The sequence below is a fragment of the Macrobrachium rosenbergii genome, chromosome 1 (genome assembly GCF_040412425.1).
Source record: "Macrobrachium rosenbergii isolate ZJJX-2024 chromosome 1, ASM4041242v1, whole genome shotgun sequence".
NCBI classification, from domain to species: Eukaryota; Metazoa; Arthropoda; class Malacostraca; order Decapoda; family Palaemonidae; genus Macrobrachium; species Macrobrachium rosenbergii.
The window spans coordinates 24,736,299-24,753,991 of NC_089741.1; the positions used below are offsets into that span (position 1 = coordinate 24,736,299).

Consider the following 17,693-nt stretch of genomic DNA (forward strand, 5'->3'; position numbering starts at 1 on the left):
GAATGCGCATGCGTGGTACGCACTGAATTAGTAGCCTAGTATGCGCAAGTATCTTTTAAACGTCTTTTTGTTGTCTGGAAAAAGTTCAGAGGTCCACATCAGGCCACCTCCTCCCTCTAATACCTTACAACACTTATGGACCGCCTTTGGAAAAGGACCCGTGATGGCATAAGGCGCTTAATGTCCACTTAGACTCCATTTGGAAGACATTTCCCTTCGATCTTGTGCTTCCTAAACTTCTCTAAATCTCCCGCAACTCTTTCCAGGCGTCATTTAAGAATGACTACTTCGGGGGAAAACTATTTTTGTCCAGAAATCGAAGTCTGTGGTTGTGTGAGAGTGTTCATTTCCTTTCCACTTCAAAGCTCAGGTCACCTGTCTGTTTTCTTTTGCACTTAAAAATGCGGGTCGTCTGTCCCTTTCCTTTCTGCTGGAAAGCTCAGGTCGTCTGTCTCTTTCCTTTCTGCTGGAAAGCTCAGGTCATCTGTCTCTTTCCTTTCTGCTGGAAAGCTTGGGTCGTCTGTCTCTTTCCTTTCTGCTGGAAAGCTCAGCTCATCTGTTCCTTTCCTTTCTGCTGGAAAGCTTAGGTCATCTGTCTCTTTCCTTTCTGCTGGAAAGCTCAGGTCATCTGTCTCTTTCCTTTCTGCTTGAAAGCTCAGGTCATCTGTCTCTTTCCTTTCTGCTGGAAAGCTTAGGTCATCTGTCTCTTTCCTTTCTGCTGGAAAGCTCAGGTCATCTGTCTCTTTCCTTTCTGCTGGAAAGCTCAGGTCATCTGTCTCTTTCCTTTCTGCTGGAAAGCTCAGGTCATCTGTCTCTTTCCTTTCTGCTGGAAAGCTCAGGTCATCTGTCTTTTTCCTTTCTGCTGGAAAGCTTAGGTCATCTGTCTCTTTCCTTTCTGCTGGAAAGCTCAGGTCATCTGTCTCTTTCCTTTCTGCTGGAAAGCTTAGGTCATCTGTCTCTTTCCTTTCTGCTGGAAAGCTCAGGTCATCTGTCTCTTTCCTTTCTGCTGGAAAGCTCAGGTCATCTGTCTCTTTCCTTTCTGCTGGAAAGCTCAGGTCATCTGTCTCTTTCTTTTCTGCTGGAAAGCTCAGGTCATCTGTCTCTTTCCTTTCTGCTGGAAAGCTCAGGTCATCTGTCTCTTTCCTTTCTGCTGGAAAGCTCAGGTCATCTGTCTCTTTCCTTTCTGCTGGAAAGCTCAGGTCATCTGTCTCTTTCCTTTCTGCTGGAAAGCTCAGGTCATCTGTCTCTTTCCTTCCTGCTGGAAAGCTTAGGTCATCTGTCTCTTTCCTTTCTGCTGGAAAGCTCAGGTCATCTGTCTCTTTCCTTTCTGCTGGAAAGCTCAGGTCATCTGTCTCTTTCCTTTCTGCTGGAAAGCTCAGGTCATCTGTCTCTTTCCTTTCTGCTGGAAAGCTCAGCTCATCTGTCTCTTTCTTTTCTGCTGGAAAGCTCAGGTCATCTGTCTCTTTCCTTTCTGCTGGAAAGCTCAGGTCATCTGTCTCTTTCCTTTCTGCTGGAAAGCTCAGCTCATCTGTCTCTTTCTTTTCTGCTGGAAAGCTCAGCTCATCTGTTCCTTTTCTCTGCTTGAAAGCTCAGATCATCTGTCCCTTTCCTTTCTGCTTAAAATCTCAGGTCATCTGTCCCTTTCTTTTCTGCTTAAAATCTCAGGTCATCTGTACCTTTCTTTTCTGCCTAAAATCTCAGGTCATCTGTCCCTTTCTTTTCTGCCTAAAATCTCAGGTCATCTGTACCTTTCCTTTCTGCTTAAAATCTCAGGTCATCTGTCCCTTTCTTTTCTGCTTAAAATCTCAGGTCATCTGTCCCTTTCTTTTCTGCTTAAAATCTCAGGTCATCTGTCCCTTTCCTTTCTGCTTGAAAGCTCAGCTTATCTGTCCCTTTCCTTTCTGCTTAAAATCTCAGGTCATCTGTCCCTTTCCTTTCTGCTTGAAAGCTCAGCTTATCTGTCCCTTTTCTCGCTGCTTAAAATCTCAGGTCATCTGTCCCTTTCCTTTCTGCTTAAAATCTCAGGTCAAACGTCCCTTTCCTTTCTGCTTAAAATCTCAGGTCATCTGCCCTTTCCTTTCCGCTTAAAAACTCAGGAACTCTGTCCCTTACCACTTAAGACCTCTGAAAATTAAAGACTTCTGTCCCACCCACTTGGAAGCCATCGTTTTATATCTCTTTCCACTCAAGTGTCCGAGATCCCTATTCCTTCTCAATTGATAAGCATAGCCCCCATCTCTTTAAACTTGAAAGCTCGGGTCTTCTATCCATTTCCATCTAAGAGCTGGAGACCTATGGTTAAAGTTCTTCCTATCTATCTATTCCTGTCCGCATGGAAGCCGAGCAGGCGGATACGGCGCCCTCAGCGGCGGAGGAGGCGCGGAGAGGGGACTTCTGAGCAGCGAGTAGGAGTTATTATTGGAGCTCAGACCATTCGTTAGAATATTCGCCTTTTTTTTGATCGTCGCTATTTTTCCTCTTCCTGCCTGCGAATTAGTCGGCCAAAAGGGGAGTAATGAGAAATCCTTACGTCTTCTATGGACTGCGTTAAAATGCTATGAGGTTGTTTTGGGGTGGGGGCGGGAGGTTGGAAGAGGGGGAGAAGGCGGAGAACGCCTCCGGTGAATGGGTGCGTTTCCTTCAGAGAGATTTGTTTTTGTTATTGTTTTCGTCTTCGGTGAGGGACGATGAGTGACATTCTGACTGGAATACTTTAGTTTGGGTTCTTTCTTTTTATTATTACGGGCTGGAACACGGCCCTGCTGTCTCCCTTACCTACCCCGACCCAACCAGGGGCGGACAAACAGGTTCGCAGGAGGAAGGTAGATGTCTCCCCTACCTACCACGTGCCCACCAGGGGCGGACAAACAGGTTTGCAGGAGGAGGGTAGATGTCTCCCCTACCCTCTCAATCCCCTACCTACCCCGCCCCCACCAGGGGCGGACAAACAGGTTTGCAGTAGGAGGGTAGATGTCTCCCCTACCTACCACGCCTCCACCAGGGGCGGACAAACAGGTTTGCAGGAGGAGGGTGGATGTCTCCCCTAACCTCCCATTCCTCAGCCTACCCCGCCCCCACCTGGGGCAGACAAACAGGTTTGCAGGAGGAGGGTAGATGTCTCCCCTACCCTCCCAATCCCCTACCTACCTCGCCCCCTCCAGGGACGGACAAACAGGTTTGCAGGAGGGCTGGATGTCTCCCCTACCCTCCCATTCCTCAACCTACCCCACCCCACCTGGGGCGGATAAACCGGTTTGTAGGGGAAGGGTGGCTGTGTTATGTCTCCCCTACTGTCACCCGGGGAGGACAAACGAGATCCACTCGGATTTTATTATTATATTGTTATTATTATTCAGAAGATGAAACCTATTCACATGGAACAAGTCCGACACAGGGGCTGACTTGAAATTCAAGCTTCCAAAGAATATTATTATTATATTATTATTATTATTATGTAGGCGATGAACCCTGTTCGAATTGAACAAGCCCGCCACAGGGGCCACTGACTTGAAATTGAAGCTTCCAAAGAACATTGCGGTGTTCATCACGAAGAAGTAAGAGGAGGTAAAGGGAAATACGTAATCTGAGAAAGAATCATCACTGATTTATACTTAGTAGCGCCTTACTTAATCACAAGCATTTGGAAGTGCCGGATCGATCATCACGGCAAAGTGTATCTCTCTCTCTCTCTCTCTCTCTCTCGATTTTGGGACGGTGGAAAGTCGATTCATCCTCCCTTTTCTATATACAGAAATATCGTTCCTTTTCCGGCAATGTCGTAGAGGGTCTTTCATTTTTACCCTTCTCTTTTTCATCAGTCATATTACAACTCTTTTCTAAATGGCTTCTGTTTTTAGAGTTTGCGTTTACCAATTTTTTCCCCGTGCTGGGGATAGTGCCTTCAGTGCACCTCATGCGGTGTACTGTAGGCATGACTTAAGGTTCTTTGCAACGTCCCTTCGGCCCCTTGCTGCAACCCCTTTCATTCCTTTTATTGTACCTCCGTTCATATTCTCTCTCTTCTGTGTTACCATCCGCCTTCTCCAGCGCACCGTAATAAATTCGTTTCTTTTAAAAAGGAAATACTGCGTTTATGTAAAACACTTAAGGTAATCGTGAGTGATTGTGTTTATAACTATTATTATTTTTCCCAGTTATTAATTTATCTGTTTAGAAATATGACTATGTTTCTCCTCTCGCTAAAATTAATAACATGCGTTTTATTTATCTTTCTTTGGCATCAAAGGCATTATGTTAATAACTTCGCTGCTTGAAGGCAGGTTCTTTATGCATTCATTGTTAATAATGATCGATTTGGGTTTTTATTAATAACTACTGAATTCGGTTTTTGTTTGCAGTCACTGAGTATTAATTTCATTAATATAATATCTCTATTTCTTCGAAGGTTTGAATAAGTTAGATAGTTATGATGAGATATGATAAGATATAAGGCGCTATGGATGATGAGTCATACTCATGATGAATCTGTGCAATGAGTTATAATGAACACTAGCTGCGTACTCACATGAATCAGTTGTTCTGAATATAACAAAATAAATAAAGGTGCTCCTTTGGCTTGTTACCAACGCGTCACCTAGTCCGAGGTGCTAGTACTAAAAATGGCGAAGGCTTCTTGGGACGCCGCGTTTAGTACTAGCCCTCGGTGATTAAAGTATTATATACACCCATTTCTATATTGTGTGGTCGGCAAATTATTATATTAATAAACGATATCGTCGTGCGGCCGTCTACTTTACATTTACCATACGGTGTTTAGTACTAGCACCTCGGAGTAGGGGACGCGTAGATAACAAGCCGAAGTAGCACCCAAACAAATTTAGCTGTGAAACTTGATAAGTACGATTTATGAATTCCCATGAAATAAAACTGTTAGGTGTAAATTGTGACCAACTGAATTTAGGACCTTTATAAAACTAAGACGATGAGTCACTATCAAAAGAAGTGAATTCGGATGAATATTCAAAGTGATTCTGAGGCTCTATTTTTTTTTATCTTTTATTAAAAAACAACAGTATCTTTATATATAATATACAATATTACATATAAGCTCAATAACACTAATAATTAATACAAAGTTAAGCAAGTCATTTGGTAGATTTTTAGTGTGAGTCTAAAGCAAGAACGGTTACGTAGTTAAATGAATTATAGATGCGAATTAAAAGCACAGCGAATTTACTCTACAGCAAGAAGATTCAAAGGAAATTATACGCAGATCATATCGGTAAACAGATAGCAGAATGACCTACAGGAATGAACACGAGGTTCAAACTCGTTTGATTAACGCCTATGGAATTCGATCCCTCACCTTGTGTTCACTGCATCGTTTAAACTTCCAACCACGCAACCTCTCTCTCTACAGCAAGTACCATGTGCAACCTTTCCGGATATAGAATAATTCTCTCTCTCTTTGGATATTACCACCTGCACCCATTCAAGAAAGAAAATAAGCCCCTCCCTCCTTTCTCTCTCTCTCTCACGGTATCTATTATGCAGAGAGCCCCATTTTACCAGGGGAGCTCCACTAGCTGCTAAGTCCGCGGAAGACTTGAGAGAGAAGTTACGCGGCGGAAGCTGCCTTTGTAAAGACTTGTAAAAGTTGTCCTGGGAGAGAAAGAGAGAAACAGAGTGAAGCTCTTAATCCTTTGGCGAGAGAGAGAGAGAGAGAGATAAAGCTATATTCTTTCATGAAAGACGCATTATACGCATATGGTGCAAGTGTACAGATTGTGTGTATTCATTTAACTTGGCTAATACCGTTCATGTAGATAAAGTAATTCCTACCGATGAAAAAGCTGTACATTTACTTACAGCATATTTGTGACTTGAAAAAAAAAACTGATAGGTCAAGCTTACGAATGGGGAAGCAGCACAGAAAAGAAGGGAATGAGTGCAATGGAAAACGTAGGCCTACCTAAAACTATGTTAGTGATTCAAGACAGATTTCATTGTTCATACTCACGTCTAAATTAGTGATGATAGTTCTTGGATGATATTTGGCCTCTATGGGTTACCTAGCTTGGTTCTTAGCCACGTAAAAATAAGTCTAATCCTTCGGGCCAGCCCTAAGAGAGCTGTTAATCAGCTCAGTGGTCTGGTAAAACTAAGCTATACTTACTTAGAAAGAAATATGAGAATTTCATCTTTGCTGGACCTAACTGTATTACTGTAGTTTTTTACATGCTTCCGCGCAAAATGCTACTCAGCCAAAACTGGTACGAGATATTGACGTGCCTTCAGAAGATAGGAAGAACATGAGAGGGCTACAGTTCATAAAAATAGCTGAAAAAGCAGCAACGAGATATTCATGCGCTTTAGAACACAGAAAGAACACGGAAGCATGGGAGAATTAGCTCATAAAAAATGGCTGAAAAAACGTGAACAACAGAACACCCCTGCGTGTCAAGCTGTTGTACTTTTCACCGAGTTCCGTAACTACTGTAACTTATGGTAAAGTTTTGATATGTAAATATCCTTAACGGATATTTGCCATTTCTCGTCAAGGGACATTTACACGCTCAAACTGTTTGTCTTACCCAACTTGCCCAAGTTGTTTGTCAGTAAGTTTGAAGAGGTGGTCCTTTTCATTTGATGTGTTTGTTTAAATTTAGAGTATTTAATTTTGTAATAAAACAAAACAAAAAAAAATACGAAACTCAACCGAATCTTGCTAGACCCTCTTTAATAATTTGATGTTTGTTGGTTTTGCCCTTCAGGCCAGACTGCCATAAGTCCAACACCATCTTGTGACCCAGAGTTAACGCGTCTGAGGTTAAAATCCCGACATGTCTCACGGTCAAACCAAATTTATTTAACCTCAGTGCGAGTCGTGCAGTTGAGAGGCGGAGATGCCTCTTATTAAGTACGAGGACACAAACATGAGAATGATTTATTTATATTTTCTTCATATCGTTCTCCCGTGAGCAGCTAGCCTGGGCTAGGTTCAAGTTCCTTTAGTATCTCCTAAAGAGCAGATAAGCCTTGTTTCTAGATATCTTATTGGTATATTCGTTAGATTTAACTTAACATAAAACTGTATGTTCTTTGTGTCCGAGGATAAATTATAAAAAAAAAACTTCCACCTCATTCCTCTTTACGTTATTTTCCTCAATATTCATACTTGAGACGGGAAATATAGGCAGTGTTTCCAAGTCAAGATTCAAAATTCCAAATGGCTAATGGGTGTTTAACTTTCATGGTTGCCGAACGTTCACGCTGTCACACAAGCAAAGTGTTTGGGGGTATCTTAAGCCCCGCCCACAAAAGCCAGGCAGAGCTGAACTTCCTTCCAACCACTCCGTTCACACCGTCCAGTTTCACTTCAAACACGTGTTGGCAAACTGGGGTTGGCCAAACAGTTTGGCCGTGTAAATGGCCCTTAGAGAAGTTTGCCATCAAGTAGGGCAGCATTATTGCAGTCGCAGTGCTGTTTATCTGAGCCCTTTAACAGCTCTGACTCCTCGAAAAGTAGTTCTTTTTAGTTTACCATGTTTCCACCAGTATGAAGCATTCTTAAGTGTTTAGAGATACCTTGCGAATCAAAAGACAATCTACAAAAATGCCTGTACAGAACGAGAACAGTTGAGATTCGATTCTAACAAATCTAGCGAATTGAAAACACAAGTCCTACAGCTCCTGCTACATTAATTTTGTTGTCTAGTGCTCCGCTGGACAGGCAAGTGATAATGTCTTTGATGATTCCCGCATATTTCAAACATTAATGGCCACGTTGCCTTACTCCGTGTTGTCCAAATTACTCCAGTAAGTGTTCAATGTATAACATTTTATCGTTTCCGTTGCTTTTTATATGCAGGGACCTTGAATATTGAGAAAGTATCAGTAACCACGGAAAACTTCCACTTCAGTTTCCTACCCTGAACCGGTCCTGGGCGTTTCGGCCGTACAAGTCATGTAGGCCGTAACATCCAAAACAACTTAAGATGTTATGTTTATGGTACTTACCGTCATTATTTTATGTTTTACGTACATCCCCAAGGGGCTGGTACTAAACACGGACCCCATTTTGCACGTAAACGTGCTTTGCGGCCTAAACGCCCTGAACTCTCCTGAGCGAGTTACTTCGTCGTCGTCCTAGGCTAAGTTATAATGACGTCATACGAAGTGCAGTGACTGCAGTCAAGTCGAACGAAAACTTATTGGTTTTTGATGAAAACCATTCTTTTTCGTAATAGGTTACTCGATAGCTTGTAGGAAAAAGATATAACTTCTACTCCCGGCTGACAGTTGGGCTAGGCTACTATCTACAAGGACACTTAGCTCTAGCCCTACTTACACTTTGAATGGCAGCAGGTAATATCTAGCAAGTAGCAACTTGTATTGATATGATCTTTTTTTGGTAATATGGTAACTACAGCAGTAAAAAAAAAAAAAGCTAGCAGTGGCTGTGTTAAATCACTGAACTAATGTATGGCAGGTTCGGTGTACATGTGCTGTTGGCTCGATTACGCCACGGAAGATTTATTAACGAAATTTGACGTGTTTTATCAGCTGTAGGTAATTGTACACAAGCACAATGCGTGTGACTCCAACATCTCTGTACGTGATGAAACCTTTTGTGTCACAGTCGTTTTTGTTGGATGCACAGAGCCCTAGGCCTACACTTAGGCTTCCCGATACTTTTCATGCTTTACTGCACTTCGGGCAAGAGCTCGAAGCCTCGAACTTACATGTCTTAATCTAAACCAACCAACTTTTCTTGCTGTCAGTGCACTTCAAGTGGTGCTCTGTAGGCATTACTTGCTCATCCGCCTGGCCAACATCGTCCTATAAGCGCTGAGAAATTTAAATGGCAGAGATGAAGTTCTTTCTTGATATCAAAAAAATGCTTGATGCAGACTGAATTTCTAAGTTCATTTTAAATAAGTGAACAGTAATTTAAACTGGAATTTTATGGAATCGCTGATTCGAATTATCGATAGCATATAAAGCAACACAGAAAAATAATAAGGAATGCAGAAGGCAGATCAGATTACCAAAATCCATTATTTGATGTGGTTCAAGATAGACGGGTAGGCCTTGAAGAGAATAGGCCGTTAGAGCCGGTCGCTTAGTTTCGTCCAGAATATATACCTCATGACCGTTTGTTCCCGTAGGGGGATGGTGGTCAGTGCACCTCATGTGGTGCACTGTAGGTATTACTTAATGATCTTTGCGGCGTCCCTTTAGCTGCAACCTCATGTTATTCCTTTTACTGTACCTCCGTTCATTTTCTCTTTCTTCCATCTTACTTTCCACCCTCCTAGCAATTGTTTCTTATTGCAACTGCGAGGTTTTCCCCCTGTTACATCTTTCAAACCTTCGGTTTCCCTTTCGGCGCTGAATGACCTCGTAGGTCCCAGTGCTTGGCCTTTGGCCTAAATTCTATATACTAATCTATTCTATGACTGCTTGTTGTGTCCGCGCCCGTAACCCAAGCTTGCCTGAATTTTAAATTCATTCAGCCATCGGTAAAATCTAACATATTTAAAACGAAATATGATTTCCTTCACAGTCTGAAGATCATTTCCCGTAAACTTCCCTTATCAAGTTAATTACAATTACTTTTTACATTTATTAAAACAATTCTAAATAGATTTAAGTTACCTTAATTAGATGGAAACCTATAACTGTCACTCTGTTACAGTTAAGTATACCTTAGTTTAACCAGACCACTGAGCTGATTAACAGCTCTCCGAGAGAGGGCTGACCCGAAGGATTAGACTTATTTTACGTGGCTAAGAACCAATTGGTTACCCAGCAACGGGACCTACAGCTTATTGTGGAATCCGAACCACAATTATACCGAGAAATGAATTTCTATCACCAGAAATAAATTCCTCTTATTCTTCATTGGCCGATCGGAGATTCGAACTCGCGGCTAGCTGAGAACGGAACCCACTCTCCCAACGAGGAACTACCGTCACTCTGTTGTCGTCTGCAAGACACCGCTCGATCGACTTCTCTTGGTGGTCTTGCTTCTTCTGCTTCATGATTCGGCGTAAACAACCATTCTCTGATGGCTCTTTATTCAGTCATTATTATTTAAACAGATATATAAACATGCAAATAACCGAAAATAAATGTCAGTGAATTATATAAGAAAATAATATACTTTACCACAATAAACCCCTAAAAAGAGAGGAAAATTTTTCCACACTTCGTGTGGCAGACCGTAAAATGAAGGCGCTGCTTCTGTCCCCGATCATCTTATGGGTGAAAACTTAACACGTTTCGGCAACACTGAGTAGTACCAATCGAGATCTATGATATTTTCTTCTTTTTACTTCGTGTTATGTCGCTGTGACAGCAAGAAGAATGGCGAAGAAAATGCTGTTATAGAAAAGCCTTGTGCTTTATCATAAGCCAGTTGTTTTCTATAGAAAAGCTAATAATATTTTTTTCCTGCTGTTCCTCGGGGCTGTCACCCTTTATGACTACCGTATATTAATCATAGCGTTGTATGCCTCAAGTACGTACAGTAGATACTTTGCCGCCTCATTTCCTGTTGATAGGTAACTGTATGCAGGTTGTATACTTTGCGACGGTATTACTTGATGGTACTTTTACTTAATACGAAGCAAGTTAATGGATAATCTTTGAGGGTTGTATAGGTAGTGACAAAAGTAATTAAGGTTCTTTGTCAATTTTACAGAACTGTTTTACAGTGGGATTTACATTTTTTATATAAGCCGAGGATGTTTAGCTCGATTATTATTAAATTAGTTGTAATTGTAGTAGTAGGAAGAGGAGTAGTAGTTTATGGTATTTTAACCAATTTACTGACCCTTCACCTGTATTTTCAAGCTTGTATAGTAATGGGTCTTAGTTTTATATTTAATTAAAATATGAGTGATATATTGTTACATTCTTCGTCTTCTTGTAGGATTACGGGCTACTCTAGGATTAAGAGCCCGTACTGGCATAAGTCCAGCTTAAACTTTACCAACGCTGTAGACTTTATTGGAGGTTATTTGCAGTCCTTTTCCAGGCCCTGAGTTGCATCGTTTTCCTGCCTTTTATTCTTCACCCGCGTCTCGGTGATCTCATGTAACTGAACTGTTCAACTTCTTGAACTTTGATTTGCGCCAATTTTCGCATTTTATTTAAAAATAACTCCCTCAGACGAACTGAATGAGAATCTTGAAATGTTTCAGTGTTACACCGTTTGTCATATTTCACCTAGGCTGGCTTTGAATGGGAGAGGAAATCTTATTTTGTGGAGGCGTGGATTCACTTTACTATGTAAGTGCTGACCATACCAGATCCCTCTAACATATGGAAGGGATTTGATGTCGTTCGAACGAACGCATGAGTGAAGAAAAAGCTTCTAGGCCTACATGAATGAAGGTTTCCTTTTGAAGGCATCTGGGCGTGCACTCGTCAAGTCCTCTAGTGCTGCCCGTTCGAAAGCAAGTATGCCCGTTCACGTGAAGCTTTCTCTGCTTGTAAGGACTTTTTTTTTTATGATAATCAGGCCCCATGCCAGCACGGGCTTTTGTTCCAAGAGCAGTCAGTGAAAGGCGGCACGAAGGTTTCCATGCTAGGTCCTGTGGTAGCGTTGGTGATCGAAGCATTGTTTGTCACTCCGCCCCCCCCCCCAAAAAAAAAAGCTGAAGATTCTAGATTCTGTAGTGTTAGTTTATCTCTGATTTATTTTTGCGTTAAGTGCTCCTGCACTAAAACAAGTTTTTTTTTTTTTTTTTTTTTTTACGTAGCGTTTTCCTTAGCCTTTCGTAAGGAGCTAGAGTTGTTTGTTTGAAGGTTCTCGGAATAGTCTCTTACATGTTCTGATACCACGATAACAAGTGAATCCTATACGTTACAGAAGCTTTCTTGATGAATTAAAAATGTTACAGTACGGCAGTCAAGTGTGCTTACGTCAGGGGGTTGCTGTGGGTTGAAATAGGGTTTCTAATGGGTAGATACTTAGTTTTATGGTCATATTAATCTATTAAATTGTATCGGTGAAAACATAACTACCGGATATCTGCTTCTGTTTTGCCTTATGTATACGAAAAGAAGTTAATGGATTGTTACCTTTGTAATTCATTTTTTTGAGATGACCATATTTTTCATAAAGGGTCCCAGCGCTTCCGGTCCGAATATACCGGATATTAGAGTTACACAAATTTGTAAGATGGAGAGAGAGGCCACAGAGAATGCACGTGCCTTATGTAAATGGTTGTTCATTTCATAGTCGTTTGGCCTTATGAAAATTTCATGTTTTTTGTTTCCTGTAAAAGAAAACTATTGTGCCGGCTTTGTCTGTCCGTCCGCACTTTATTCTGTCCACTCTTTTTTCTGTCCGCCCTCAGATCTTACAAACTACTGAGGCTAGATGTCTGCAAAATGGTATGTTGATCATCCACCCTCCAGTCATCAAACATACCAAATTGCAGCCCTCTATCCTCAGTAGTTTTTATTTTATTTAGGGTTAAAGGTAGCCATAATCGTGCTTCTGGCAACGATATAGGATAGGCAGTGGTTAAAGTTTCATGGACAGCGGCTTATACAGCATTATACCGAGACCACCTAAAGATAGATCTATTTTCGGTGGCCTTGATTATACGCTGTAGCGGCTATACAGAAAACTCGATTGCGCCGAAGAAACTTGTTTTTATATGAATACGCTATCATCAGCCACATCATAGTCACTTTTTTTGTCTGTCAGTTTTGTAGGGAATGCAACCGACCGTTAAGTAATAGGCTTACCTTGCGGTCTTTGGAGTAAGGTAACCTGTTTTGCAGTTTTCACAGCGCTTAGACTTGCTGTCGTCCAGCCCGAGGACCAGCCTCTCTCGACATTGACCTTAGTATAATTAATGCAGAATGAAGGTACTTTGGTCTGGAGCTTTGGGACAATATGTTACGTCCCCAGGGTAAAGGATTTTTCTTCCCCTATTACCGTCATGTTGACGGTGTGGGTGCAAAGTTCAACCCTCTGTATTACCGTCATGAGTTTGACAGTGTGGGTGCAAAGTTCAACCTCCTTTATTACCGTCATTTTGACGGTATATGTACAAAGTTCAACCTCCTGTATTACCGTCATGATGTTGACGGTGTGGGTGCAAAGTTCAACCTCCCGTATTACCGTCATGTTGGCGGTATGGGTCCGAAGTTCAAAGCTGACAAACTTAAACTGGATGACATAATTTGAAAAGGGAGAAAAATAAAATAGGGTAACATTCAAAGAAGAAATTAGATGAACTTAAAGAAACGGAAGAATGGAACTGAATAGGAGTGTAGAAAAATGGGCGACAAAATGTGGACAGGACAAGAGACGATTACGAGGAGTGAAAACTGAAAAGTCAGATTCACAGGAAACTCGAATTAGAAAGAAACAGAGCAGAGAAAATAAAAACGAGAGAAGGGAGGCTAGTGAGGCCAGTGTGACACTGGCTAGGCCTATAGGCCTATGTGGTAACCGAATAAACTCAGCCGCCGAATTGTCCCCTTCCATTCTAAATACGTTATTAAAGGAATCATTAAAACGGCCTATGAAGTATCAGTACATCAAATGAAACCCGTTAGGTCTAAATATTCTCTTACAGGCCTCAAGTAGGCTCCCGCCATTACTTTCCCAGCATGCACTCAAAAAGCGGCCTTGTCCGAAACGGTTGATTATGGCTGCCGAGTTTATAGAATTATATAGTTGAGACCACGTTGGTAGGCTCAGTGATATATGGATAATAACGAAGAACATATTTTCTTATGAAGTCTTTAATTTATTTATAACGTTAATATTTGGCAGTGGAAAATGACGAGTTTATGATAATCTGAAGCCTTCAATCCACCCTGTCGAACTTACATTTGCTACTTGTGTTCATCCCTTCGTCCCCAAGTATAGGCCTACGTGCGTTGGGGAAAATTTCACAAGGCACTCTGAAGAGAAATCAATTGATAGAAGCGCGTGATTTTAACATTCTCTTGGATTCATTAACTTGGTCTTAAAAACGGGCGTTGCAATTACTGAGGTCATTTACGCCGGGGACCATCAGTTGCCTTCTTGTTTGGTCATAGCACTCTTATTACGGACTGATTGATTTGGTATTGGAAATTGACGTCGCAGTTATCTAGGTCATTGGCGGCAGGAACTGATCCTTGCTGGACAGTAGTCTAATTTAATTTTGTTATTATTTTTTCTCGGGTAGGTAACTGAAAGTGACATTGGTGAAACTTTCGATATCAATAAATGATAGATGTGAAAGGGCTCCGTGACTTCATAGCCAGTTTGGCTCCGTAGGGGCTTAGTCAGTGTACCTCATGCGGTGCACTGTAGACACTACTCAAGGTTCTGTGCAGCGTGCCTAGCTGCAACCCCTTTCGCTCCTTTTGTTGTACCTCCTTTCATATTCTCTTTCTTCCTTCTTATTCTTCACCCTCTCCTAACAATTGACTCATAGCGCAACTGCGAGGTTTTCCTCCTGTTACACCTTTCAAACCTTTTACTGTTCATTTCCATTTCAGCGCTGAATGACTTCATAGGTCCCAGTGCTTGGCCTTTGGCCTAAAGTCTATATTCCATTCCATTCAAATTGTGTACCCTAAGTTCTTATACTAAGTGGACCATTAGCTAAATTATTTTATATATTCATTAATGCTTATTGATATGTGGTTAATGTACGGAGACCATTACTACCTCTAGGGAGGATTTTAATCGCTCTGGTGGGATGGAAGACAGTAGATCCAGAGTCTTACCCTTTTAGTTTTTTGTAAAAGGAAACTGTTGTGCCGGCTTTGTCTGTCCGTCCGCACTTTATTTTGTCCTCACTTTTTCAGTCCTCCCTCTGATCTTAAAAACTACTGAGGATAGAGGGCTGCAAATAGGTAAGATGGTCATCCACCCTCCAATCACCAAACATACAAAATTGCAACCCTCTAACCTCAGCAGTTTTTATTTTGTTTAAGATTAAAGTTAGCCATAATCGCGCTTCTGGCAACGATATAGGATGGGCCACCACAGGGGGTGGTTAAAGTTTCTTGGGCCGCGGCTCATACAGCATTATACCGAGACCACCGAAAGATAGATCTATTTTCGGTGGCCTTGATTATACGCTGTAGCGGCTGTACAGAAAACTCGATTGCGCCGAAGAAACTTACGCGCATTTTTAACTTGTCTAGTATGATGTTGCTGTTCATGTTATTAAGATTTATCATACTACTTAATTTACCTTGAAAGAATGATCTGTATACAACGTTAACAGTTGTAATGTTGAATTTTCCACGAAGGACTGTATAGGCTACTCTAGTAAGACGACATTATAATTTGGCTCATAGATTAGGAACTCTTCAAACTGAAAGACTGCGTCTCGTACCCACATTAGACGTGGGAAGTCAGTTGTAATCTATTTTAGATCGGTGAGTCGTGAATTGCATTCATTTTAGGTGGTAGGCCATGATTCACATTCTCATGAGGCAACAGGCTGTGAATCACATCCATTTTAGGATGTAATGCCTGGGTAACATCTTGAATCCTATCTGTATGAGGTGATAGGCCGGGAGACGCGTTCATCTTATTTGATAGGTTGCGAGACATCCATATTAAGTGGTAGGCTGTGGAGAAGTCTCCATAGTACGTGAAGGTCGTGACAAATATTCGTATCCCTATTAGGTATATAGGTTGTGGGTGATATCCGTATTAGGTTATAGGTCACGCGACTTAAACATATTACATGATGGGTCATGACTGAGTGGAAACCATCTTGCGTATAAATTGTAAGCGGTATATGCCTACATGTTAGGTGGTGTACTGTAGGCCTACAAATTAGGTGATACGCCGTGGGTCGTATCCTAAGGAACTGGAGATGTGTCGTATCCGTGTTAAGAACTAAACTAGCTTCTTGATTGAGAGGGATAATGTCGAGGAGGAGGAGATGAGGAAAACTATGAAAAAATATAAAAAAAAAAAAAGAGTGAAAAAGGCGCCTCAGTCTCTACGGCGCAATCGAGTTTTCTGTACAGCCGCTACAGCGTATAATCAAGGCCACCGAAAATAGATCTGTCTTTCGGTGGTCTCGGTATAATACTGTATGAGCCGCGGTCCGTGAAATTTTAACCACGGCCCAGTGGTGGCCTGGCCTATATCGTTGCCAGACGCACGATCATGGCTAACTTTAACTTTAAATAAGATAAAAACTAAAGAGGCTAGAGGGTTGCAATTTGGTATGTTTGATGATTGGAGGGTGGATAATCAACGTACCAATTTGCAACCCTCTAGCCTCAGTAGTTTTTAAGATCTGAGGGCGGATGAAAAAAGTACGGGCGGACACACAAAGCCGGCACAAGAGTATTCTTTTACAGAAAACTAAAAAGGAGTCGATGCATGCATGATATTAATTTTCATGTTGACTCTGAATAACTCGGTCAACCCCAAGTATTTCTGATGAGACACTGTCAATCCCTGCTTGTGCAGACACTGGCAAAGCATATATGCATTGCCTGCATGTCCCCGTAAGGGGGTAGTGCCGTCAGTGCACCTCATGCGGTACACTGTAGGCATTACTTAATGTTCTTTGTAGCGTAGCTTCGGCCTCTTGCTGCAACCCCTTTCATTACTAATACTGTACCTCCGCTCATATTCTTTCTTCCATCGTAATTTCCATCCTCTGTAACAATTACTTCACAGCGCTACTGCGAGATTTTACTCCTGTTACACTTTTAAAACCTTTTGCTCTCAATTTCCCGTTTAACGCTGAATGACCTCATAGGTCCGAGCGCTTGGCCTTCGGCGTAAATTGTATATTCCAGGCACTGTCCAAGTATGTATGCATTACCTGCATGTGAAAGTACATCCATCCATTTTGTTAAACTGCATCGTAACGCGTGAACTTTCGACATTCCTCATTCATGATCGTATTCGATTTTATTTGAATTACACGTTGTGACGTAGTAACACAAATGACTATCTCCAGAACGAGTGAGTGGAAAGCAGCAACGGAATTAGCAAACATGAATTTCATATAGAGATGAAACAACAAGAGTGAAGTAGAGTTATAAGGAAAGGATAAAGGATTATAGAAGAATGTAATAAGGAAATTTAATTGAGAGGGAGAGAGAGGAGAATAAAAAAGGGTGAAAGAAAATGACTTGAAGAGAAGGAGACGGGTAACGGTATTGTAGGGCCTGTGTGTGTATGTGTGTGAGTGTGTATGGTGGGGAGAGGGGAGGGTTACCTGAGACTGGAGGTAGTTGGAGGAGAGAGGGACAGGGAGAGGAGGAGGAGGAGGAGGAGAGGATTGAAGGGGTGCATCCAATAAGGAAAGCAAGTGATCATCGAAGTCGGCGGGGAACATCCGCTCGTCAAAAGGTAAGGCGGTAGGAAGATATTTCCTCAATGACGAGCTTGTTGAGTTTACTAGCTGATGGGCGGGGGCCTTCGTGCAAGGTAAAGGAAGGGGGAGGGGAAGGGAAGCAAGGATAGGATGCTGGCGGCGTAAGGACAGACTTCAATGAGGGTAAAGGGGATAGACAGCCTCTCTGACGACGAGGGGAAACTTCAAGGGAAGGAAAGAAAAGCTTAGGTAGAGAGGAAAGGGGGCGAACTTCAAGAAAGGTAGGCGTCGGGGAAAGGGTAGATGGCATTTCTGTCATCACTTCGAGCAAAGGTATGGAGAATTTCATGGAAGAGGGGAAAGGTAGATGGAACTTCTAGCAAGGTGGGGGAGGGAACCTCAAGA

At 41.9% G+C, this 17,693-nt stretch overlaps 2 protein-coding genes across 3 annotated transcripts in view; one reads left to right on the top strand and one right to left on the bottom strand.

Annotated features, from left to right (window-relative positions):
- The window catches only part of LOC136843664 (DNA-binding protein D-ETS-3-like), a 177,517-nt gene that overhangs the window by 15,763 nt on the left and 144,061 nt on the right, over window positions 1–17,693 (top strand). The window contains exon 1 of one of the 2 annotated variants that reach the window (XM_067112259.1): window positions 7,331–7,779. The exons of the other annotated variant lie outside the window; for it this stretch is intronic. The gene's annotated coding sequence lies outside the window, so the exon portion shown is untranslated. Of the gene's footprint in view, window positions 1–7,330; window positions 7,780–17,693 lie in introns of those variants that run through there. 2 annotated transcript variants of the gene reach the window in all.
- LOC136839776 (C protein alpha-antigen-like) lies at window positions 396–13,114 on the bottom strand. Its single transcript, XM_067106115.1, has 2 exons — window positions 12,923–13,114; window positions 396–1,577 (listed from the first exon to the last, which is right to left on the bottom strand). The coding sequence occupies exons 1-2, from the start codon at window positions 13,112–13,114 to the stop codon at window positions 396–398; spliced, it is 1,374 nt and encodes a 457-aa protein (XP_066962216.1).

What these genes read in the sequence shown, in the direction of transcription:
- LOC136839776 (XM_067106115.1), bottom strand. Translation starts at nt 13,114, where the DNA reads ATGACGGTAATACGGGAGGTTGAACTTTGCACCCACACCGTCAACATC. An exon ending in CCCACACCGTCAACATGACG is followed by an intron (nt 1,578 to 12,922) that starts GTAATAGGGGAA and finishes GCTTTCAAGCAG; the next exon opens with AGAAAAGGAACAGATGAGCT.